Here is a 26,344-nt window from a genome sequence, read left to right on the forward strand (position 1 = left end):
TTATAGCTCTGCAATCTTCTACATCCTCTTTAATTCATGGTTCAGTGCAAAACGATAGCCCTGTTCCCAGGTACCAGACTTTTGGAAATGGAATGGGTAAGCTGCTTTTAAAAACGGTACCTTGTGAGGTCATGATCACCCTCAGTGCAGAGGGTATGACAATACTTTCATGTTGCTTATGGCAACATGAAAGATTTTCTCATGGGGGAGAGGAACTCCATACCATAGAAACCATATATGAGTGTGGTCTTTTTCTAATTTGACTTAGCACATGCGTAGTTTATTTGTATGAAGCCAAAACTGTACAGAATCAGACAATCTAAATGAAAATTGTGTCTTCCAAGGCAATTATATTTTTTACTTGTAATATTTTTCAAACATGTTCTGTATGAGTTTAGGAACACTGGGAAAGATTGCAAACATAAAGGTGCCTTTTCCTTTTTGTGGTAAAATTAAATTTAGGAATTTCTTTGTAAAATTTAGAAATGTTATTAAACTTTGGCTACATTGTCATTATTACATTTTGCCCTATCTTCACCTTTGCATAAAAGACATCAGATAGGAAATAGGTTCTGATGGAACCAGTAGAGGCAGTATGGATTGAGAAGATGAATCCTGTACTGGATTATAACAAAAAGCTATGTCTGATGAGTGGGGAGATTGCTCAAATGTCACCACAAGTGAATCTTATTTTTGAACCAAAAGATTTAGCTCTTTCTCCTATTACTGTAACTTTTCAGTGTTCACATCTGTTTATAAATCTGAAATCTTGTAAGTGCACTTGCTACTTTTAGTGATTTTGATTTTAAATAAAGATATTAGGGTTTAAAATAATTTAAATGTTAATATTTGACTCATTTTTATGGCTGCCTTTTATTTTATGGCTACCTTTTCTTTATGGCAAATGATGACATTTCCCACTTAAAGGAATTCATGGAAGTTTGTTTTTTAAATCATTGTAGATCAAGCAATTTTTTTACTTAAAAAGATGAATTAAGGGCCTCCCTGGTGGTGCAGTGGGTTGAGTGCAGCTCTGTGAAGCTGTCTTCAGCCTCTGCAGCATGGGTTCATTTCCAGCCAGCTAGGGAGATACCCACATGGCAGACCTCTCCTGTCTCACCCACTGCAGTGTTTTTGGTCCATCTGCCTGTTCTGCACCCTGCTCTGTCTCTGGTGAATCCTCTCACCCTCCATGCTTCTGGCCTGTACCCAGTTATTGTATAAATAAATCAATCTTTAAAAAAAAGATGAATTAAAACTTTAGGAGTGAGCTCTCCTGCCTGCCTATGATTATGCAGATGGTTCTTTTCACAAAACCTTTCCCTTTACAAAGCAACAGCAGCAGCAGCAGCTCTCCTGCCCACCTGAGACTACTCAGGGGCCTCTCTTTTTCATTCTCCTTTTCCTAATAAACCTGTCCTTTTAAAATGTAACAAATGAAAAATAAACAATCTAGAAGTGCTATTATGTTCGTATGGGGAAGTCAGGGTGTTAGTAAACGGATGGCAGAACAAATCACTTCTCCCTTCTCTTTAGAGGAGGAAGATGCAATTGCCCAGACCTATGAGTGACTGATGAATGTCACTTCAAATGTTAAGATCCTCAGCATTACTAGAGACCATAGAGGTGTTCAAGGTAAGGCCAACAGAGCACAGAATCCATGTACCATGCTTACCATTTCTAAAATTAACCCACAGAGAACATAAGTCAGAGTCCTTTTCTATATTGCACTCGGCAGTGCAATCATGGGTCACTGAAGGTTGGGGCTATGTTTGAGAAATGTGTCGGTAGCCATTTTCGATGTGTGAAGGTCAGAGTGTAATACACAATGTAGATGGTGCAACCCACTACACACCCATGCTGTACAGCATATCCCGTTGTTGACTGAGTGTTGTTAAGCAACACATGGCTGCAATAGATTCTATGCTACTAGTTCCCTAAGGCATTTCTTGCATGATACAAGGTGCAACGAGACCATCCTTCCCTGCAATTAGTGTATAGAATCCATGACAAGAGCACTCACTTTTCCTCATTTTCCTCACTGTTCCTCATTTTCTCTTGCTCGCTCTCTCTCTCCATCGTCACGGACTTGGTGTTGTAGGCTATACTCTGGTCCTATTGCCCAGGAAACACTCTCATCCTAGAGAGAAGCATTTATTTGAGAATGAACACCCTAGTTATACAACAGGCCCTTAAGTATCTTTCATTGAAAAGACTAAGTGGGAATTTATTACCTCCCATCCCCAAATCCCCATCTTAAATCATCCGAGCTCTGCCTATAATTCTCCATTCTTAAATCATTTATTGTCCTATCTCTTTCACATGCATCTCAAGAGCCATGAGAAGAGTTCTAAAGCCTAAATGTCCTTCTCTTCCTTTCTTAGGTGTCTGAGGGTCATGAAGCATGATGACAGAACCACCTGTTTAAGTCCCATGGACCTGGGTTTCAGCCCTGACACCATCAGTGACTATGTGTGCTTGGGCCAAATATGTGATATTTTTGAATCTGAGTTTTCATCTTCAAGAGGAGGATGATAGAATCTTTCTAATTGAGATATCGGGAGGATTAAGTGAGATAACATATATGAAGGGTAAGCTCGGTACCTGTCATCCATACAATACTAATACATAGTTGGTTGTAATAATATTACCAGAAGGTATAATGATACTTTCTCTTTTCTATCACTTAATCCATTTTCCATTCTTAGTCATAATTTCTTTTTTTGTATTCGCCAACGATTAATGAATCATATAAAAAAATCTCTGAAGTATATATTAAAGATAACCATGTATAAACGATCCATATATGTGGTGATTATGTATGTGTGCATGTGTTTGTACTAATCACATATGCAGGGGAAAATACTGTTTATTCAGGTCAGTTGGACTCACTCTGCTCAGTGATTATACGTCACTGGTCTGATTAGAAAACAACTATCTTTTATTAGATTTTTCTTTCTTCTTTATCCTCCCTCCCTTTTCCTTTGCTCTTTTCTTTCTACTAAAAGAGTTGCTAGAATGGGGGTCTCCCTAGTGGGACAGGGGTTAGGTCTCAGCATTATCATCATGAAGGCCTGAGTTCATATATGGTGCAACAGACTTCTCCCTCTTGCCTGATGCTCCCCTCAGCAGTGTATTTCAATAGATTCGCCTGTTCTGCTCCCCACTCTGTCTCTCACAAATCTTCTCACCCCCAGCACCTCTGGGCTACACCCCCGTTCTTCTATGCAAAAATAAATAAATATTTTAAAAAATTTGCTAGAGTGTCTTTCAAATAGAAAGAAGAAAACCCAATAACATAGAGGTTTTCCTAACTAAATGGTATCCTTAAATAAATGTTTTATAGGACCATGAGAGTAGAATAAAATAATATCTCCTTCAAACATTAAGGGTCTTCTGTTTCATCTCAGAATTTGATAGCTTCTTATTTTCTTATATACAAACAAGAAAAATCATTACTATCTTTTCTTCTCCCTCCCCCCAACTTTTACTTAATTTTTCATTGAGAAATCATTCTGAGATTTTAAACCAATTTGCATCACCATGGAAATATCTGATTTTCAATGTATTCAAGAATGTAACAAGGTCCAAAGATAAACAGAACACTTTATTTTAAAACTTATAAAATAATTAAATATTACACATATATTTTGACGTTTCTCTATAACCCATGGTTTTATTCAACATTTTCCCTCAGAATTAATATCACTTACCCAGAGAAGCAAGTAAGAACACATAAGAACAGGCTATTAATAAATTAATTTTTCCATAAAATAATAAAATGATAATTATATAAAGAAACAAATAAGTTGCTATTCTTCAGAGGGCAAGGGGTGGTGATGTGGAACCACTGTTTTTCTGAAGATAAAATGGCCGCTACACTAGGCAAAGCCAAGTGGACTGAGAGAGTATTCTAATCATCATCTCTCTCAGTTTTGAGAATGCATGATTTTAATTAGAACGGGAACAAAGGATGCTCTAAATTTAACAAACCACTGTCTAGTTGGTTATGCTGAGCTGGCAAATCCCTGTTTGAATGGAGACTTTTAAAAAGTAATAAAATTGGGTTACATTCATCAAAGAAATTGAGGAATTGAGTAGAATTATATAAATATGCCCTTTATAACCACATCTCAAAAAATTACAGAAGGACACAGTCTTGTAAGTTACTTTGGTTTTGGTGGAAGAGTGTGGTGTTTTTCCAATTGAGAACAATTTTAAGCTCATTAGTGCCTAACAACAGCTGGCTTGTGAAGACTGAAAATACCATCTGAAAGATTATAAAATACTCATATTCATGAAAGGGTCTTGGCATATTATGATTTGTTAATATTAACGTAGCAAGACAACAGATGGATTTTTCTATTGCTGCTATGACTTTTTTCTCTTTAACTAAATCCTAGGGCAAATTTAAACATGTCAGTTGGTAGGAGGAAAAAAAAAGCCACAAGTGGCCTTTAATTTTCCAAGCAGCTCTGATAATACGTGGGGAGCATTATAAATGGGCTTCTCTCCCTCAAAAATACTGCTGTTTTGCTATTTAGCTCCTCCTAGATTTTTTAATCAGAAATGAACATCTTACCAGCTCTGATTCTCAAAGAACAGATTCAAAGCCCCTTGTTCTTACTCAGCTAGCACCAAAAGTTATGAGATTGAATCATTTGCAGGACATCAATATTTGCCTTTTTATGAGAGTTGTCTAGGTTTTTTTTTTCCCAATTAAGTGGAAATTGTAACTAGGCCATATGGTTCTGTTTCAGGCTATTTCTTGGAACACTTTTCAAGTTGTTAATTTTAGTCTTGGAGACTCTATAAGCAGAATATACTTTAAACAAAATATTAACAACACACACACAAACATACACACTAAATAAACGTACAGGAAGCTTGCTAGTCCAGCAGCAAGCATCATCTTGAGCACCATTTGGCTTCTGCGTAATTCCTGGCTGGGGGGTGAGCTCCAAATAAGTAGGCAGGGTGTTCTCTCCATGTTGGAGAGACTCCCAGTCTCTTTCTGTGACCCCGGTGTCTTTGCCTTTGATCTGTCCCCAAGTCGCCCAGATTCTCACTTTATCAAAACTCAAGGTTGATGTAACTCAGTGGGATTCGTCACTTCTTGCATGTAACAGTGCAAAGCAAAGTCCTGTGTTTCTGTTCGTTTTGTGCTCAGATTTGTCATCGCTTCCCGTTTTCAAGTGCTTCCGAGTACCATGTGCTTGGGGGAACAGAGTCCGGTAGAGCCACCTCATCCAATGTGGCGGCCACTCACAGAGGGTGTCAGCTCTCAGCTGTGATTGGGAGAGGCAGCTGGGCACCCCAGAGGTCAAAAGGTAACACCCTGATAACTTCAAGGTCAGCTCTTCCTTGTGCATGACTTGCAGCACTGTTTGCCATAAAACTTGTGGTTGCAGACACCGTGTTGAAGAACAAGATGACACCAGCTAAAGAAGTCGACACAGGATGGGTCCTCTAAAGTGAGAACAGGTATTTAGTGGATTAGAATGAGGATCTTAGCCTTTTTCTTCAAGGGGAGAGGCTGCAGAACAAAAACCTATGGCTCACCTGCCTTATGCTTTGGTGTGTTTCTTTCCATGACACATTAGGATTTTAAGGGATAGTAACTGTTAGGAAAATTTAAAAAGGTGGGCAGATAATGGATGTTACAAAAAGACTCATATCCAGCCAGAGATTATTGTCTGGTCCTCTCCCAAATGGCCTCGGAGATCCCACCTTGTATCCTAGGAAACTAAAGTAGCTCATCAGGAATCCTTTGAGGATCTTGTTAAACAACCGGTCCCTCTTCAAAAGATTGGGGATGGCTGAGATTTCTAGTAAGGCTCCACAGGATGCTGCTGACCCAGGAGGTCCTACACTTTGGGGAGCAATGAGCTTAATATATTGGGAGTCAGGACATCTGGATTTGAAGCCTAGCTGAGGCCAGGTTCAAATAGTGAGTTTACATCAGCACTAGTCCTTTCTAACATTTCAGTTGTGTCGGTCACATAAGAGATGTGATGATCTACTGGAAGCAGAACAGAACATTGGAGCACTTTTCATGACTGTCCTGGGCCTTTTCTGAAAGAACCGAGGTAGGCAGCACTTCATTTGTGGCCTTCTGGACTGAGTCTGGACATGTGTGGATCCAAAACTACTGGTGGGAGGATGAGAAATCAGTGATGGTGAAAAAGGACAAGATGGTTTGGAAGATGTGACCACTTGCTTGAAATGTGTTTCTTTCCCTGTATGATTAGCATTCTGCAGAGAAAGGCTGCAGGCTTGCAGAATTCCAGCGTTGCTTAGATGTGATCAGGCTCTGAGGAACTGTGGTAGAACTAGTTCTCTAGTCCTGGCAAGTCTCAGACTCAGATAAGATAGGAAAGACAGCAAAGAGAAAATTGATGCCCAGAGCATGGGGCTAAGGCTGTAAGATGCAGATAAAGCGAAACAACTTAGAGATAGGAAGTGCTAGGGACAGGGGAGAGCAAGTGAGGGAAACAGTCCTGAACCGAATTCACCACAGATTGGAAAACATGCAGTAAGAGACTGGATGGTCAGGAAAAACTGGGATTGGATAAAAAGGATTCTTCAGCACATCAGTGCAAGGACATCCAATTTAGCTGAAGCATATTTCCTGGTGTCAGGTTACTTTAAGATAAATTGGACTCGTGAAAATTGAATTTCCCATTTTTCCGTCAGTGCTCACTGCATTTCATTTGAACTGGCTTAAAGTGAGAAAACATTTAAGGCATAATTCTAGACTAATACCTATGTGCTCTAATGGGCTGTAATTTATCTGTCTCCTCCATTAAAACGCGAGCTCCCTGTGGGCCCTTCTTGTTCCCTCCTGCATTCCCACTGCCTAGCAGAACCTCAGGTGCACTTGGTTAATTTTTCATTTTGTATTCAAGTAAAATTTAGTTTTAAACAAATGGACTTGCAAGAGGACCATGCCCCCCTTTCAAAGGAAGCATAATGGCTAGAAAGCCTTGTCACAGAATTATATTCCCTTATACCCATGCAAGCAAAATGGGCTGTGCCTGTGTACCTCTTGGTTGCACTGCTCATGTACACTGGGATGTGAACTACAGCTGACACGCTGCCCGGCCCTGGCGGGTGCCACCCAATTGGGTGAAAACTTTGCTGAAGACTATACAAGTGACGGGAGTGTGGGGCCCTTTACCTCTCTTTTCAGGAGCTGGACAGAAGTTTGTATTGCAGGCTCGTAGCACTGGAGGCTTCTGACGGAGCAGGCAGCTCAAGGAAGGTCGGCCGTGCTGAACACAGTGGACCAGTCGGGTCTGGACCCCTCCTCCACACGTCACTGTGCACTGCAGTAGTGGGAAAGAGGAAGGTATCAGAGCATGCAGGGGGATGGTGTCCTTCCTATGTCACTGACATCAAGCAGAAGCAATCCCCAGGTTTCATGAGATCAGCCAGATGTCTGTCCATAAAGCAGGGATGCTCAGTGCTGGGGGATCGTGGGAGCCACTTGATCTGATGAGAAGGCAGATGCTACAGCTATGATCTATCTTGCCCTAGAGTGGGTATCTCCTGAAGAACAGAGCACCCCAAAATGCAGAAGCTGCTATGAGAATGCAGGGCCGGGGCCTCCCAGGTGGTACAAGGGGTTAAGCACAGCACTGTGAAGCTCTCCACAGCCTCTGCAGCACGAGTTCAATCCCTGGCCAGCCAGGGAGCTACTCACCTGCTGCTCCCTCACCTCAGCAGTGTATTTCAGTCAGTCTGCATGTTCTGTTCCCCACTCTGTCTCTGGTGAATCCTCTCACTCCCCCCCACCCCCACACCTCTGGCTTGTACTCCAGCTCTTGTACGCATAAATAAATAAATCTTAAAAAAAAAAAAAAGAATAATGCAGGGCCGAATGCAGACACAGCTAGGCAATTAATCAGTGTTTAAAGAATTCCAGAGAATCTCTGCAGATGCCCATCTGGCGGGGATTATAGTCCAGAACTATGGCCCCAGTGTCCTGGCAAATTCTGAGTTAGCATGGTGGGTATGGGGCTGCCTAGAAATCAAGGATTTTCCTGTCTAGCTCAAATGAAAAAAAGAAGAGATGAAAAGGACTGTCAACATCCTCCTTTTTTCCAGACACACATGAAGATTTCATATAAAGATATTTCAGAACAACAAGAACAAAACAACAAGAATATATTGTCATGGAAAAAGCCCTCAAATTGACTTTTGTTGGTGTGTTTTGTTTTAAAAAATTTACATTATCCTTAATTTTCTTATTTTATAGCAGACAGATGAAGACAGCAGCCTGGACAAGCATCACTATTTGGACTGGTATTTGGGGGTGAAAAAGGTATGAGTTTTAGAATTAGTCCCACCTTCAAGTACAGCTGAGTGGTTGTCATCATATGATTTAAACCAGGGGCTGGCAACGTTACTATCATGCCCTTTATAGAGCACTGTAAGCTTTCTGGGACATGTGGTCTTTGTTGTTACTTACTTCTGCCTGGTAGCACTAAAACAGCTATGGACAATATATCAATGAGTGAGTAGGGCTGTGTTCTAATAAAATCTCATTTACAGAAAACAGACAGAGGAGCAACTCTGACCAGCTGGCAATTATTTGCAGATCTCAGATGTAAATGATGTTGTAACAATTTCCAAATCTGTTAAGTAAAATAATGACAATAATTAAAGGAAATCCATAGAAATAGGTAGAGCCACACACATACGCAGCTGACCTTTGAACATGGGTTTAAATTGCACGTGGCCATTTATATGTGCATTTCCTTATAAACAGACCATGTGTTGATAAATGCAGCACAGGCCCGTGAATGTATTTTCTCAACTTTTTTTTAGCTTTATAGTATGTAACAATACAGAATATAATAACAACATATAAATGTTTTATTCAAGTGTATATGTTCTCGATAAGGCTTCTGGTCAACAACAGACTTTGGGGACGCAGAAATTACACGTGGATCTTTGATGGCATGGTGTGTGGGGTGGCAGGGGTTAGTGCCCCAAACCCTGCATTGTTCAACTGTATATGTTTATAGGTACATGTACACACATGCAAACATGTGAAATTGCCTATGCTTGCATCCCTACCCATGTTTCATGGTGTGAGGGGCCAGCACCTCTCAATCCTGTGGGTTCTTTGAAGAGCTGGGCACACTCTGTGGGTTGGAAAGCTGCAAGGACCAAAACCCTGCTTTGGTTACATGGGGTTGGTTCTTCTGGGCTCAGAGTGGGATGGGGTGCTAAATCCAGGAAAACACTATGTCCTCAGGAATCCAGAGTTGCAGTTAAGCCTTCTGAGAACAAGGGTGCCTCAACCCTCTGAAGAGCCAAAAAGCTGGGTGTCCTTGGCTGAACTGCCTAAGTTCTCAGATCTACCTGCTTGCTTCATGAACCAGGAGCTACAATACCCACTAGGAGGTTGCTGCAAGGAGAATGGAGCAAGAGAATAGAGAATGCAGGTAAAGAACTTAGCACAGTGCCCAGCAAGCCTGAATCATGACTAAGCACCAAAATAGTTAAGAATGTGAGCATTTTGAGAGTAAGGGAAACTCCAGTGGTGGTTTGATAACAGGAAACATTAGCATCAATTAAAAAAAAAAAAAACAGGCACTTCCTGGTGCAGCAGACCTCTCCTGCCTCACCCGCTGCTCCCCTCACCAGTGTATTTCAGTCAATCCACCCGTTCGGCTCCTCACTCTGTCTCTGGTGAGTCCTCTCACCCTCCACACCTCTGGCCTGCACCCCAGTTCTTGTATGCATCAAAAAAATAAATCTTTAACAACAACAAAAACAACAAAACAACAATACTAAGATACCATCATCTCCATTTCCTAGCTGTAAAAGCAGAGGCTCACAGATCAGTCTTCTCAAGGTCACTTGGGCCCCACATGTCGCAGACTCTCTGGAGGCCTTGTTCTTTATGTCGGGACAGGTCTCTAATGGCAGCTGGTGGACTGCCTCCTATTTATCCCAAATACAAACCTCCATATGCAGGTGCTCACCTGTTGCCATGGTGACGCATACCATCCAGCTGCCATGTTGTACACTGGATGGGCTGGGCAGGCCCCTCGGTTGCAGGTCTCTTCCAAGGCCAGGTTTGGTTTCTTGATATTGCGGCATCTCCGCTCTGGGAAGGTTATCAGCTTTCCCTGGAAGGCCTTCTCGCTGCACTGCATGTCCCTCTTCCTCACGCCCATGCCACAGGTCGTGGAACACTAGGAGCCGAGAGAGGAGGTGTGAGCCTGCAGAGCTCCAGGGTCCAGTTTGCTGAGCAGCTATGTTCCCATGTAAGGATGCACAAGGGAGGTGAAATGGGATGGAATCATAACTGGTCAATCACACACCCGGTGCCAGGAGCCCAGAGATGTGCAACCAGGCCCCTCGTTCTCCAGGAGAGGAAACCAAAGGCCAGAGAATGCAAGAGACTCTACGAAAGTCACAGGCCTCATGAGCACCTCTGCAGTGAGGGTTCAATTCCTGGCTGGCCAGGGAGATACCCACATGGCGCGGCAGACCTCTTCTGTCTTGCCCGCTGCTCCCCTCAGCAATGTATTTCGGTCAGTCTGCCCATTCTGCTCCCTGCTCTGTCTCTGGAGAATCCTCTCACCCTCCTGTGCCTCTGGCCTGTACCCTGGCTCTTGTATAAATAAAAATAGATCTTTAAAATAAAAAGAGGCCAGCATGGGCCAAGAGACACCACATCATGTGAGATGAAGAAAGACAAGAGGCAAAGGGAGAGGTGAGGATCTCTGTGTGGTGTTTCTCTGATGTCCATTTTGGGGTTAAACACCTGTGCATCCAGTTCTACCAAACACCTCTCTGAGGAGTGGGGCGTCTGGGCTGAGGAGAGACAGGGAACAGTGATGAGGGGGCTGGAGGCAGCCAACCCTAGAGGGAAGAATCACCATAGCACAAGTAACTGTCCTTTATTTTAACCTTGTCTCACCCTTGTCTGAGGTAGGACCTGATGCTGTGTTATGGCAGAGGAGAGAAAGGACAGAGGTTGCTGCAGAAAGCATTTTTTTAAGTGCTTTAATGAGTACTCTGTGTGTGTGTGTATGTGTGTGTGTGTGTGTGTGTGTGTCTCAATGAAGAGGACACTGGTGTCAGTGTAACTGTGGTAAGCAATGAAGGATGATGCTGAGGAAGACATGGGGTGACCAGTTATTTACCTATAGAAGCTCCATTCCTGCTCTTCCCTGCCACAGTCTGACAAGTTCCTACTCACTCTTTAATGTCTTCAAATGCCACCTCTTCTCTGAAGCCCCTCTGGATTGCTCTGTGAGAATTCACAGGAGTACCCTAGGGAGAACTTTCTTTGTCATGTCTGTAGGTTTCTGGTCTGACTAGCTCACTCCATATCTCACATCTACAGGGGCAGATGTTGCTCATCGCGCAGTCATTAAAGTGAGGTCTTAGCCCTGTCAGTGGCTAACCCAAGGTCACACACAGAGTGCACCATCAAGCCAGTTTCCAATGGGATACACATCTTCAAGCTCAAGCATTTGCCATTAGGTTACAGTGTATCTTGAAAAGAATGGGTGAGGAGGACAGAATGACATATCACATTAAAACCTATCATTTCCCTTAAACTGAATTTCCTAAGCCAGATTTCCAGGAAGCACCTTCCTTTCGTCTCTGAGGTAGTGAATGCCCTCTTGGGCAATCTCAAAGATACTGCATCTCTCCCTCCCTGAAACGTTTCATCTTTCATCTCCATCACTGGCATATCCATGCGCGTGCCCTCATCACTTCTGGGCTTGTCTGTCAGTTCTCTTTATTTAGAATTTCAGCTAGCTCCCCAACATTTATGGGGTCAGTGCTGTACTCTGTCACGTGAGGCTCTCGTGACTGTGCCTGAGGAACTTTGTGTCCTGTCCTGTCCTCAGCCTCTCCTCTCTCCCTGGTGCAGGGCTGGGCCTCTGGAGCAACCTTGCCCAGCCCCACCTTTATCTGACTCCCCACCTTTGCCTGACTCATCCTTCAGGCTCCCTGGGAGGTCTCCTCTGACAGGATGCCTCCTGATGGGGGGTGGGCAGACCCAGCTCTGTGTGGCACAGAGGACCCCTCAAGCACTGCACCCACTTTCCCATGGAGGTGCTATACCTCCATGGCCCAGGCCTCATTACGGGGTAAGGCACTCGGTGAGTGGAGTCAGGAGATAGAGGAGTGACAAGGAGGCCCTGGTCTGTGTGTGCAGAACAGAAACAAGCTCAGAGCATGTGGGCGTGAGTCCGCCCCCACAGGACCCAGGACTCACCTCACTCCATGAAGACACCACCCACTGCAGCCGGTTGTTTTTGGGGCAGCGGCCTAGGACGCAGCCCTCCTGTGCCTCTGGTCTTGGAGAGCTGGAGCACAGGCCCTCGGGGAGGTTTCCGGCCCCGGCGGAACGCTGGCACAGGACTTCCCGTTTCCTCACCCCTCGGCCACAGGTCTTGGAACACTTGAGATGGGAAAAAGAAAAAAACGCCATGGGCATGACAGTTTCAAATGATTTTCTTCCAGGTAAGGGGTGTGGACATATTCACGAAGAGTTTGCAAAACTGTTTTTAGGCATTAGAACCAGCAGGGAGCCTTCCCTCTCATCCAGAGGCCTGCGATGCAGGGACATGCTCCCCTGGCCATGCTGAATGCCCCAGTGGCTGCCATATTGGCCCAGGTCTGAAGGTGACTTTTATTCAGACTGAAGAAGCCAGGTTTTCTCTCCATTGCACATAGGGGAAGAAGCTACATGGCCCAATGGCCAGTGGAAGCATGTCTCCCTCTGGCACAAGGCCACAGAGGATGACCTGTGCAGCTCACCAGGAGAGTAACAGCAGGAGTGCACGCATCTCTAATAGCAGCAGGCTGCGACATTTATAAAAATGGGTTGCGGGTGGCTGATTCTTGCTCTTGACACCTGCTTTCTCCAGGCTGGACATTGTGCTAACTATGGGGGAAGAGAGCAAATACTCATCAGATGTTTGTGAATAAGTCTGTCTAATGTGAATCTCTGGGGCAAGGGGGGGGGGTCATTCTTGCATGCACATTTACTTTTTTCATCAGCCCCAGAATTTTATGAAATAGGGCAGCAGGTAAGGGTCTTGCTTTCTCACTTGAGTGACTTGCCTAAGACACTCATTCACTAACATACTGTCCATGGTGTTTTACTGCTACAAAGGCAGAATTAAGTAACAATAAAGACCACGTGGTCCATGTGCTTCCAGAGTCCAGGTGGCCCCCCTGACCTTCCCACTCAGTTTCCCTGTCAGCAGGGCCAGAGGAAGGGTGGCGTCTCTTCCCTTGTTTGGTAGCAAAAGTCTAGACACACTTCCAAGGCTGCCCAGAGGACCACTGTGAACTCTCCCTCATCACATCACAAGGGAGAATGAAATAGAGGAGGGTGTCAGGGTCTTAGTTAGCATCATCTGGTATCCACTGCAGCACAGGGCCTTCATGCCTTCCCTGTAATGACGACTGTCAGCTAATACTATTGCCTGGACCCCAGGACCCTCCAACAGCCCCATGAGATCATTGCCAGTGTCTCATTTTACATAAGAGACCCAAGAGTTAGGTATCTTGACCAAGTATTTGAGCTGGGCAGACACATTTGTATCATGGCAGACCATGGCTAGGTCAGCTAGGCACTACTAAATCTATTCCTCATCCACATCCACCATTTCTAAATGGGTCATTCTTATTTTATATTTGTGGTGTTTTTTGTTTTTTTTTTCAGAATGGCAAAATTTTTGAATAGCTGTCCAAAAGGCTTCCAGACACATGGCCTCTCATGGAAGAACAGGTTGTCGGAAGGGATTCTGAAGGACTCCTTTCATAGTGTCATGAACAAGTTCTTAAAAGAACAAAGGCTTCAGTCGTCAAAAGAAATAAACTGGAAGAAGAAAAACATTCGCTTAAAACGTTTCCTTGTGAAATTCGGGGTAAGCTTTGTGAACGGAAACTCCTTTTCATGATGTCTCATTTGGAATTTCCCTTCTACCTTCTCCCATTACCAGGCTAAAAAAATCCTTATAATTTTTACAAAAGGTGAATTCAAACTCCTCAAGTGCGAAGGGCAAGAGGAGGCTCAACATGAAGAGGGATGACTCAGTTTCCCTTTGCTATGACTGTACATATAGAAGCTCCGAGATATTCCTACTCCTAGGGTCTTGATACCCTAACAGATGTAAGATTTTGAAAAATCCCATAATGTTCCATCCATAGAAAAAAAAAAAGCCTTATTCTGACCCTTGCATTGCTAATTAATCAGAAATCATCAACTTCCTCCAGGATGTAAAGTGCCCCATAGGGAACTGTGGTCAAGAGCTGCTACCTGCTTTCTAATTCTGCATTTTTTTTTTTAATTTTTGCATACAAGACCCTCGCCAGAGGCATGAGGGGTGAGAAGATTCACCAGAGACAGAGTAGGGAATAGATCAGGCAGATCTACTGAAATACACTGCTGATGGGAGCAGCGGGAAAGACAGGAGAGGTCAACTGCACCATGTGTGGGTCAGCTCCCTGGCCAGGGATAGAACTCAGGCCATAGTGGTCACAGTGCTGAGACTTAACTCCTAGGCCACCATAGAGGCCCTACTTCTCCATTTTTAAGTTGGCTGGCTCCCCAGGATTCAGCGAGGATGGGCAGAGTTCTCACCCTTGGCACATGGACCAGATGATTCTATGTCTGGGAGCTGTCCGTGCACTGTGGGATGTTCCTCTCCACCGACCAGAACAGCAGCAACCCCTTGACCCAGGTTGAGAGTAAACATTGTCTCCAGACATTGCCAAGTGTCCCCTGGGGAGCATATTCTCAGCACCCTCTGCTCCATCTTGTTAACCCAAGCTCGCGAATGACAGACATGCAGTTTTATACCTCTTGAAACTTGAGAATTTTGTCCTCTCACTGGTGCTTGTGACAGTAGCAAAGTTCCCAGACCCCCTCCATGTTCTTCCAACCCTATCTCTTTCCATGGAAGCAAGGGTTAAATATCCCTATGACTTCTTTTTGTATTTTTTGTTTGCTTTGGGGAATTCGGTAACTAGTTTCATCTGCTAACCTTCCAATGTGCAAATCCTTTTTGGCTTTGCTTGTTAGTCTGCCTGGTTCCATACTAATTTCTGAACTTCTAGGGAGGATTCCTAAGCTACTGATGAGGTGTGGCCAATCAGGTTATACAAGAAACACTAAAAAAATGAATGAAAAATGCCCCATTTCATGAATTCAGTATAGTTCCCATGAAAGTATCAAGACTGACAGTTCCAAGCCTCTCCCAGTTACCTGAGACCAGGGCCCCAAGCTCCATTCTGGAGGGCAAGCCTGGCTATTGCAGACTTGAACCTGAGTGGGTGTGCTCACTGGGCAGAGAGAATGCAACACCGTCTCCTCCTTCTGGAAGGGCTTCTTCTGGACACACTGGACCTTCCGGCTCTGCTGGCCCCCTGCACATGACCTGCTGCACATGCTCCATTCACCTGGCTTCCAACTGTTGTGAAAAACAGTTATGTCCAATGAGGGCTTTGGCTCGTTCAAAGCAGATACTGTGAAAGAGTAACCACTTGATGAAAGTCTTAGATTATGTTTACTACCGGTGAGGGTGATCCATTCTTTTATGAATCTTGATGTCTACACCAACATGGTTGAGATATAAGGAGTCATATTTAATGACCATGCCTTTCAGGTGCAGGAAAAACACATGTGCCCTCTGGAAATCTGAGCAACTCAATCATTCAGACAAACTTATTGGGATCTTAACTTTGTGCTAGGGACTCTCCTAGGCGTGAGGGCTGAACAATTGAATGAGGCTCTGTTATTTCCAGTAAGGAGCTGATAACATAGAGAAGAGGTGGATATGTGAACAATTATTTCCTGATAAGTTAATATAAAATATAATAATGAGGCTAATGGAAGACTGATCAGAGAGGGAGAGAGGTGTGTGTGTGTGTGCATGCACAGGAAGGGATGCACATCCAGAGAAGGTGTCACAGGGGATATTTCTAAGTAGGCAGTTTTCCCCAACTGATTTTCTGGTTAGTCTTAAAATATACTGACGGGTTAGAGATCGACAGATTTTTTTTTTTCACTGCTGAGACATGGTGTATATTTGAAGGGGGATCAGCTAAACTTTATTCTTTCTCAACAATTTCTTTTGATTAGTTGAATATCTGTGATTCAAAGGCCTAGCACAAGATTCACCAGATATGACTGTAAACACTTGAGACAGTAGAGGAATGTCTTAAATTGATCTTGGTTTCCAGATATTCTAAATTTCATTTTAAGAAATAAAGCATTACAAAGGACAAATATGTGTTTTGTTATAGCTTTGGTTTACAGATACAGGTGCACCTCTGTGAATGGAGGAGGAGCCAAGAATTGGTGCCATTTTCCCTACCACCATTTACATGCAGTTGCCTTGAATTACAAGTCCCAGTCTGCCATGAACTGGACTCCCGAATGCGGGACAGCTGGGAAGGAATGAGGTAGCTATATAAAGGAAGAGGGGAGGGAGACATGAAAGGAGACACTATGGGAGAGGCAGGTAGACATCTGGAAGAAATACTTGGAAGAGACACATGGGAAGGCTGTTCTTGACCACTGACAGAGACAATGGCAGCTGTTATCCCAATTTCATATTAGATTATTTGTTAGATTATTGTCTGTTATATTTTGAATTTTGAGTGTCTTCTGTCACATTGCTCTAGGACTTATCTAACACACCTTTTTTTTTGTGGTTCCCTGACTTGTGGCAAGCCTTTGGTCCCTGCTTCAGGTCAACCCTGTTTGCCTAGGCATTTGCCCATTTGGGGGGATTATTGGGCAACAATTATTTGAAATAATTTCTCTCTCTCTCTATGCTCACCAATTCTATTAACAATCTTTCACACTAAGTCGGTTTCCATTTCCTTTGTGTACACAGATGGCATGCACCACTTAACAGTTTGGGGTCTCAGGGTACCCCTTGGTTGCATGCTAATATTTGCATTTCTATTACCATATGAGTTCTAGGGTCATCCATATTCTAAAAAATTGTTTAGTATTATTTAATGTTAAAGATATAAATGAATTCCTTATATTTATATCATTTGCATCTTATAATAAAATATAAAGGAAGCATGTATTATGATGAAATTATTAGTTTCAACACTTACAAGTCATGACACCAAATTCTGATTTTTTTCCCTTATGCAACAAATATGATGAGTTTATAAAAATACAAAAAAGGGCATAACACAATTAGACTTTTTGCAGGCTACACATAGTGCCCCATATTTGGAACTCAGCGTACTTGGTCTCTAGCCTGATTCTCTGTCAATCTCCATGCCTCAGAGTCCAGATAGATACCTACACCATTCACTTTCTTCCTTATGACTTTATAACTAACATTTTTTTTTTTTACTTTCAGGTTTCTTTTTTTATTTTATATATTTTTACATCATTTTTAATTTTTGCACAATGTATGCATTTTCATCTTGGTTATAGTTCCTGTGAAATTCCCACCACCCATTCACCTGTGAACTATGACCATGGTCCCTTGTGCTCTTCCCACCCTTGTTTTGATGCTACTCCTTTCTCCCCCACTGCAGAATCTCTGGTTTATAGTTGCCTGTTGATTTTGATTTTTACTTTATTATAATTGACTGGATCAAGAAGATGTGGTATATATACACAATAGAATATTACTCAGCAACTAAAAAAGATTAACTCAGGCCATTTCCAGCAACATAGATGGAGCTGGAAGGGATCATGCTCAGTGAAATAAGCCAAAAATGAAAAAGAAAAATACTGGATGGTCTCACTTATAGCAGGAATGTAGAGGATCCAAATAAGGGATCAGAAAAAAAAAAAACTAATTGTACCTAACATTTTTTATAGCTTAGATCTCATTAAATTTTAATGACCAATCTTTTCTCATTTTCTACATTTTGTTGTAACAATCAATGACAGGAATTACACATCCCAGCTCCTAGCTCAGGTCTGGCATATAGTAAGCACTATGACATGCTTGTTCCATGGGCCATAATGGTGTTAGCACAGATGAACTCCTTTTTCCTCACTCTAATAGTCTTAGAGTCTGAGGTCTTCCTTTAGTATATCCCTAGGGATATAATGTTCCCTGAACTATCTCATTGTTCCAACAGAAAATGCTGAGAAGAGAAAGGGAACACATGATTCTACCCATTCACCTCTCCAACCTCGCGGAGTCATTGGGAGGGCTTATTCTGTTTGTAATCAGCTCATAAAATTGTTATTGCACAGAACATCATTTCTACATGTAGTCACTGGGGAGGTTCTAGAAGTTGGGCATGCTCTAGGTTCTCTCCCTTTCCGTGGAATCTATAAATAGGGTCCTTTTCTTTGCCTGGCAGAGATAACCAATGAAGGGCAGGAGACTTGGCATCAGCTTGCTATTCAAACCTACTGCCAGCCCCTACACATACTTAAACTTATATAAACTCACAGCCCAGCTAAAGGAGCAACTTGCTCCACAGGATAAATAACAATGCCCGGTCATCATGTCTTAGGGTCGCTGGGTATTTCTTAGAGCCAGGTATCTCTTAGCAGAAGAGGGAAATCTAGGCAAACCCCCAAATGTCTTTCTTATTTTTGTATTCAGAATACAGCTGGTTTCATATACAAAGAGAAAAACTAGGATGAGAGTCAGACATGTGGGATGGGTAGATAGCTGAACCCCAAACAATTATGACAAACACACTGCTTATAAGGAAAAAAATGTATGCAGTATATAAAAAGATTGTGCAATATAATTGCATCACCACAAAGCAAACACTACTTATTAAGATGAACTGAAACATTAGTGAACACAACACTGATTTAGAAAAAACTCTTCTAGTTCTATATAAATACATTTGGCAATAGATAAATCACACAAGAGGCCCCCATTCAGCTGGGAAGATTACTTACAATTAGTGTTCAAACAATAGTGTGGCTAAAATCAATCCCAAACAAACCCACTGAGCTCTCCATAGTGAACCATCATCAGAAGTGGGGTTACCACTTGGCCTCAACCGCTTTTTAAAAAAAAGTTGTGTCTTGCTACTGTGTAATTTGCATTTGGGTTTCACGGTCTGCATAGCAAGATTTTTAGATTCTTAGACAACTATAGACAAGCACACGTAAATTTAACTAATATAGGATTTGGTGTTATTGAAATATGTTTTAGTTTAGAGTACAGGGATTGCTACATGCAAAGGTTCAAAAAAAATAAAGACACTGTTAAGCATTTTTTATCACGAAGTTAAATGTGCATAGCAGGGTCAGATGAGTGTCTAAAATAATTTGAGTTTTTTAAGTTATATGTGTTAACCTCAACTATATTATTGTTCCTTCCATTACTTTGTTTCGTTGTGTATATTTGGTGAGTGTTTTGGGGCGTTATTTTATTTATCTTTGAATCCCTTTCAATCAGAAGCATGGGCAGTGGGATTTTAGTAATTGCATATCTATATTAAAGGACACCAGTGCAGACATAACCGGAAAGACCCTGCCCCCCACGACTTACTAGGCGGGGCAGGAGAAAGCGTTGCAAATTTTGGGTTCCGTTGCTGGCTTGGGTCTTGCATTGCAGAATGAGGCATTGACTTGAGTAGTGAGCTCTCGTAAGCAAACGGCCTTTACACTTATATATCCTGGTAAGACATCAAAAGTTACTAGTGAACACTACAGATTATTATTTCATGTTAGTTTCCAAGTTCAGCTTTTGATTTACCAGAGTTCTGATAGTTAAGAGCTGGAATCCAAAAATTTTGTGAAAACATCTCCTTTTGTGAAAATCTGTAAATAATTTGAATCCAATTCCCCCTTCCCCAAGATAAAAGTTTTCACGTTTTAATAATGATACTGTGTAGCTTCTTAGTTTTCAAGACTGCTTGGGATCCTATAAACATAAAATGATAATACAACCATTTGAAGTAGGACGGTTGTAAAGGAAAACATTCCACAAGCTGTAACTCACATTGTAAACATCTTAAAAAATTCTCTAATAAAATATCATCATATGTAAAACTCTAAGATTCTGCTTTTCCATGAAACGTCTTCTACTTCCATGAGCATGTGCTATATAAACATGAAGTTGAACTCACAGAATATATAGTCACAGAATATAGTGTCACAGAATATATAGTCATAGAATTTTTTCTATATATATATAGAATTTGTGTTTTTGGTTTGTTATAGTGGTATCTCACTGATATACTCTAGTGTTTATTTGGGATCTATCAGAGGCATACATTTTTGAGTGTGTAAATAATATCAGTTCCCCAAAGAGGTATGTTGCTTCTCTTTGAAGTGTTTGCCTTCTACTGGCTAAGAGGATGGCGATCACTTTTCCTTGGTTGTAAGGATTATTTCTTAGACTTCATTATTTTTCATACTGAAGGAGACTTTGCTGACCTAAGACCCCTGAAGTATTGGAATGACACATCTACCTTTTCAATAGTTTTTGATTTTTGTATCCTCCCTCATCTTCACCCTACCTTCTGCAAATCCCACTGGTAGTTTTATGGCCATAGAAAAGTCAGGAACGTAAACAGCAAGTGGAAAAAAAAAATATGTACATAGGTATGTACACCAGTACATAGCCTTATATTTACAAATAAATATAAATGTTTTATATTTTCCCCTCTAAGTTTCAGATATGTTCATTTCGAGCCGGTTTTGGTTGACTTGAATTTTGTAAGAATTGGTTACTTTTTCCAAGGTAAATCCTCAAATAGTACAATAATAATTACTTTCCACACTGATGGGTTCCACAAAAAAACAGTTCTTTTGTTGCTTATTTAATAAACCATACAATTTGAAGAGGCCTGGTGTGAAGAATCCTTCTTTAAGCTGACATGGGGAAGATGGAATGAGAAAATCAACTACCTCCACCGCAGGAGACGGAGCAATCCGACTGTACTACGCGCCAGGCGTGGCTGTGTCTTTTTGAGGCAAGCTGGGTTCCATTAGTGACCTTGGGAAGTGAGTACTTCCAAGCTATCCCCGGGTTTTTGCCTTGCATCAGAATCTGGACAGTGTCAGATACAAATCAGAGATCAAGATACAGGTCAGACCCTGGAATTCTAGAAATCTCACTGAACATTTTAAAGACATTTATACGACATTTCGACCTGAAAGTTGGCTCACATCTTGTTCCCAAGTATGGCTTAGGTTGATTTAAAGTGACATTTTAAAATGTGTACCTCCATATCATCAAAACTGTGAACTAGAGAGCTGTTAAATAGGTCACATGACATTTCCCATAGGCCACATTCCTCAAATCAAGGTATACCCAATTAATAACGCAAAAAAAAAATATATTACATTACACTGAAGGAACAAAGGTTATTTTATGAGATCTCAATCTTCACACTAAACATCAAAGTCCAACATAGCACCAACAGACAGTGCTCCACAGATAATGACCGAGTCTACTTATATACATTTCTGTGCTTTGTCCTGGACCACAGTTTATAATCCTTCTCCTGGTGTTGGCAGAAGTTGGGTGCAAGGGAAGTGAATACCTCAGGACACCTCATTTAGATTTACCCATCATCAGAGTTAGAATCCACACAGGTTTCCAATGGGATTTCCAAAGGGAATTTACTCAAAGACAAAATGATAGTTAACTGTGTTCTGGGAATGAGTAGATAAGACAAAAGAAGTATGATAGGAAGTAGGGATTGGTGAGATAGATGCTGGAATGGATGGATTTAACCTCAAAAGGGCAAGGATGTAGGATAAACTGATCCTATAAGCTTTGACTACTAAAATAAGATGAATCACTTACTAGCACTTCCCAGGGCTCCATGGGGCTTTTTTTTTCTGTGAATTTTCTCCAAACATTTCTCTTAACAACTCTATAATCTATCAGTCTATTTTTTTCACTGCAGAAAACCAAGACTAACAAACTTATGCAAGATCACACAGGTGACTTGTGAAAGAGCTTGAAATAGAACATAAGACCTCCAACCACATGTTTTTGGTGTGGGAAACATTATTTGCCTCTCTTCTTTCCATTTTCTCTCTTTTTTTTTTTTCTTTCAAGCTCAAAGCATGCATATAAATAGTTAGTTCTCTCCCACCCCGTGAGTCTTGTGGAAAATTCTTTACCACCAGAACTGGGCCTTCATCGCCAAAAAGCAAAATAGATTTCCAGTTAAAAATAAGAACCCCTGGCTCTATCTCTGCCTGGTGGGATCCCACTTCAATTAAAGTTGGGTGGGTGGCAGTTGTTCAAGGACCTCCGTTATTCCAGACCATTCCTTAGGATGCTCAAAATGATTTCCACTTTGCTATTAGCTTAAAAGTCTCCAAAAATATTATGGCTTAAAATAGAGATTCCAGGCCGTGAACATCACTTTGTTGTACAAACAAAGTCTTGGCAATTCCCAGAAACAACAAAAATGTGAATAGATGGGTCTTTGTTCCCTTCACCCACATCCCAAGCAAAGCAGATAGTACCACTAAAAGGGACAAATGCTAAATTTTCACTAGTTACCAATGAAAACATTCTGAAAATCCTATGGGTACTTCAGTTCTGAGAGTCTTTCTAGTCTTGCTTTTCTTATTTTGCAGCTCAGTCATACACTTCACATACTCAAATATATACATCATACATTTTGAATATATAGCATGCTTTCTTTGAGATTTCGCAGTATTTCTCTTAATATTTTCACGTGACCACTTCCAAATTCATGCTATACCAGTGCTCTGTGATAGAACTTGTTGCAATGAAGAGAATGTACTATAATCTTGTGTTGCTGACATATTCAACAGCCACTGGGCATCTCTGCTTGAATGTCAAACAGGTGTATTCATGTCCAACAGCAGACTCATGATTTTCCTCCTTCCCCTCTCAAAGTCTTTTCCTCCCAACCTCATAAAATGGCAACCTGAGCCTTTCAATTGTTCAGACCAGAAAAAAAGTTGGCGGCATCCTGATCCTTGTTTTCCAATACCCACATCTAACTGAACAGGAGATGGTGTATATCTTGATTTTCTACATATTTCTAATCTGACTTTGTTTCACTCTGTTAATTGCTGTTGCTGGTCTTTGGCCTGACTGAGTTACTACCTTCTCTATTTCCATCCTCATGGCCCTGGAGGGATGAGGAAAAGCCATATTCTCTGGTGGTGAAGATAGGAAAGGGCCACACATAAAAATAATGCAGTGTTGCTGGTGGTGGGAATGCAAATTGGTCCAACCACTTTGGAAAGTTGTGGGGGGGTCCTTAAATTACTAAAAATGAAAATACCATATGATCCAGGAGTGGATTCCACTCCTAGGAATCTACCCAAAGGACACAAAAACGTTAATTCGAAAGAAAAATTGCACACCTATGTTCACTGCAGCACTATTTACCATAGCTAAGATATGGAAACAACCTAAACGCCCCAAAACAGATGACCAAAAGAAGATGCCATTGCATATATACATATACACACATATACAAAAACATAAACGCACACACACACGTGTGTATACACACTGAAATACTATACAGTAATCAAAAAGATAAACTCATGCCATTTGCAGCAACATGGATGGAGCTGGAAGGGATTATGCTCAGCGAAATAAGCCAGAAGGAAAAAGAAAAATATTGGATGGTTTCACTTATAGGGAAACCGATCAAATGGTCAAAAAAAGAGACAACACTAGCAACTTGCAGGCAAAAACTATAGATCTGAGGCATACAGCAGTGGAGGGAGAGGGATCAAAATAGGGAAGGAAAGAGCACAAGGGACTATGATGACAGTTCACGGGTAATGTGGTGGTGGGAGATTTATGGGGACGACACAGGAACGGAGAAATCAAATATTGTACAAAAATAAGCAATATTATAAGAAAATAAATTAAAAAAATAATGCATTGATAGAAACTTAAGAGATTAAAAGTACCACAGACCCTGTCCTGCAAAGGGAAAGCAAATGCTGCTGTGAAACCAGGGGAGTAGAATGTCAAGACGATAAGAAGCTTTGTGGCTGCCACTTAATTAAAAGAGTCGCTTGGTGGATGGTTTCAGCAACAAAACAGAATCTAAGTTTCCTTTGGGAATGTCTATGCTCCTGAGGTCCAAACTTTCATATTTGAGTTTCCCACCTCCTATTCCTCATAAACAGAAATATGTCAAGGTCCTCTGAAAAGTTAAATTCTTCAGCTGAAAGTAATAACAGCAGCAAACAGAATATTTACTAACAAGAAGGCTACTAATGCATTTTGTATTATCAAGGTACCAAGAAGTTCACTTATCCAGCCAAAGCAAGAAGAGAGAAAACTCACAATTTAGTCTAAGTATCCACAGGATTATGCAAACTTTAAATCGTGACCTCATAACTACACAGTAGTTGGTTATTGTTGTAGTACCAGTACAGTCTTGTAACTATAGGAAATATTGTTTACATTTTGTTTGCTGAACATATGAATGCATTCAGTGAATGCATCAGCGAATGAGACACTGGGCCTTAAAAAATCTAGTGATGCAAGACACGACTGTAAGATCTGGGGAGCTGTAAATTCGCATGCAGTGTTGTGCATGTAATCACGTAGGCTGAAAGACAATATTTGCACAGACTAGCAGAAAGCTAACTTCAGGATTCAACATTAACTCACAAAATCCTCTTAAAGATAGCAATTATTTCAACAAATAGACACAAAGATCAAATATATAAAAGATGAGCATTTGCCAATTTGCTTTTAACTGATAATTAAGGTATTGGCTGCTCTTTATTCTGTGTTGAGGAGAAAAGAAGCCAAGGATAGGGGTCTTATCTCTTACTGTGTGATGCATGCAAATGGTCTTTTGGAAACAGGCTGTCCACCTGGTTAGAATCTCTGGTGGCCCCTTCCTTACCCCTGTTGTCAAAAGGAATGGACTTAACAAAAAAAAAAAAAAAAGAATGCCTATAGAATTTGTGTGGTCCAATGCAAAATGAAAAAGCAAGATCCCTTATTTTAAAAAGTTAAGAATTTCAAGGTTGTGACTACTGAGCATTAAACCAAACTCAGGATATTCTGAGCATTTGGTCCTGGGTGACTGCAGGTTCCACATCCAGGAAGTCAGCCTGGCCCATCCTAAGGTTAAGGTTTTCTCACCCACGTTGATACAACTTAATATTTTCCAAATTCCATTGATATATGACCAAGTAGCTTCATACTGACTTCACCAGCTCTTCCTAGATGGCACCAACAGCCCATAATTCTGGGGACTGGTTTGTACTAAGTACCTCACCTGAGAATGTACCCTCTGCCCCCAAGCCAGGAGGCAGAAGGACCTTGGGACCCTGTGTGACAGCTAAGATCCTAAGTGTCTCTGCGAATGCCCTAGCCACACATCATTTGAAAAGGATCATTCCCATCACTCACATCTGTTTTGAAACATTTCCAGGAACCTTGTCACCGAGCAGCCAGCAGCTTTTCTCGGCATTAGCAGAGAACACGAATGCCCTCCAGGTCAGGAGAGTGCCACATTGGCCGGTCCGGCACACGTCACGGTCACAGGGTTTCTGAACCCGCCCACGTTGCATGTCAGGCCGTAGAGCCGAGCTGTTAAATGCACAAATTTGGAGAGACCGCCAGTGATTCCGTCTACTTAACTGGACACAGTCCAGAGAATTTTCCAGCCAACTGGCACTGGGTCTCTAATTTACAGCTGGCAAGCAACCTCCTTAAATGCTTGCAGGTCCTCAGTAGTTTAATGTCTACCTTTCACACACGAGCCACCTGACTTCAGAAATAACACTCAGCAGCTCTGACCGCAGGGCGCAGAGTTATAAAATTTACAGCTTCTTAAGTTGGAAAACCACAGCCAGGGGCTGGACTCTACCAACTGTGCGCTGAAGGGGAGGGAGGCAGTTCCTGCTCGGGGACACTGAGTCATCTTGGGTAAACTGGCTCTTTTCTGCCCCCACTTTTGATTTTTAACATTAAAGAGATAAATGCCTTTCACCAGCACAGTCTTTGCTTCACAATTGAAGGTCTTTATTTTTTTTCTTTTCAAGAAGTTGTTATAATTCTCTCATGAAACCAAAGAAATATGGATTTTTTTCTCTCTTTTTAAGATATATATATATATATAAATATAATGTTTGATTTCTCTTCTCAGGTGTAATCCTCATAAAATTCCCACTAGCAAGTCACCTGTGAACTGTCACCACAGTCCCTTATGCTCTTCCCCAGTTTTGATCCCTCTCTCTCACCCTCCCCTACAGAAGGTCTGCGATTTATAGCTTGTCTAATAGTTTTTTTTTTTTCCTGATCCCTTGTTTGGTTCCCCTATATTCCTCCTATAAATGAAACCAGCTGATATATATTTTTTTCCTTCTGGCTTATTTCACTGAGCATAATCCCCTCCAGCTCCATCCATG

At 41.7% G+C, this 26,344-nt stretch overlaps 1 protein-coding gene across 2 annotated transcripts in view; it reads right to left on the bottom strand.

The window, feature by feature from the left end:
- Positions 1-3,651: 3,651 nt before the first annotated feature.
- ADAMTS18 (ADAM metallopeptidase with thrombospondin type 1 motif 18) overlaps positions 3,652-26,344 on the bottom strand; it is a 140,797-nt gene continuing 118,104 nt past the window's right edge. For both annotated transcript variants that reach the window (XM_054697008.1, XM_037516191.2), the window contains 7 exons: positions 20,864-21,005; positions 19,500-19,626; positions 15,260-15,464; positions 12,257-12,442; positions 9,999-10,211; positions 7,181-7,328; positions 3,652-5,469 (listed from right to left, as the gene is read on the bottom strand). In XM_054697008.1, coding sequence (XP_054552983.1) covers positions 5,354-5,469; positions 7,181-7,328; positions 9,999-10,211; positions 12,257-12,442; positions 15,260-15,464; positions 19,500-19,626; positions 20,864-21,005 — 1,137 coding nt within the window. In that variant the 3' untranslated portion in view covers positions 3,652-5,353. The remainder of the gene's footprint in view (positions 5,470-7,180; positions 7,329-9,998; positions 10,212-12,256; positions 12,443-15,259; positions 15,465-19,499; positions 19,627-20,863; positions 21,006-26,344) is intronic.

The sequence above is a fragment of the Talpa occidentalis genome, unplaced genomic scaffold (genome assembly GCF_014898055.3).
Source record: "Talpa occidentalis isolate TD23 unplaced genomic scaffold, MPIMG_talOcc4v2.1 talOcc4.17, whole genome shotgun sequence".
Lineage (NCBI taxonomy): Eukaryota > Metazoa > Chordata > Mammalia > Eulipotyphla > Talpidae > Talpa > Talpa occidentalis.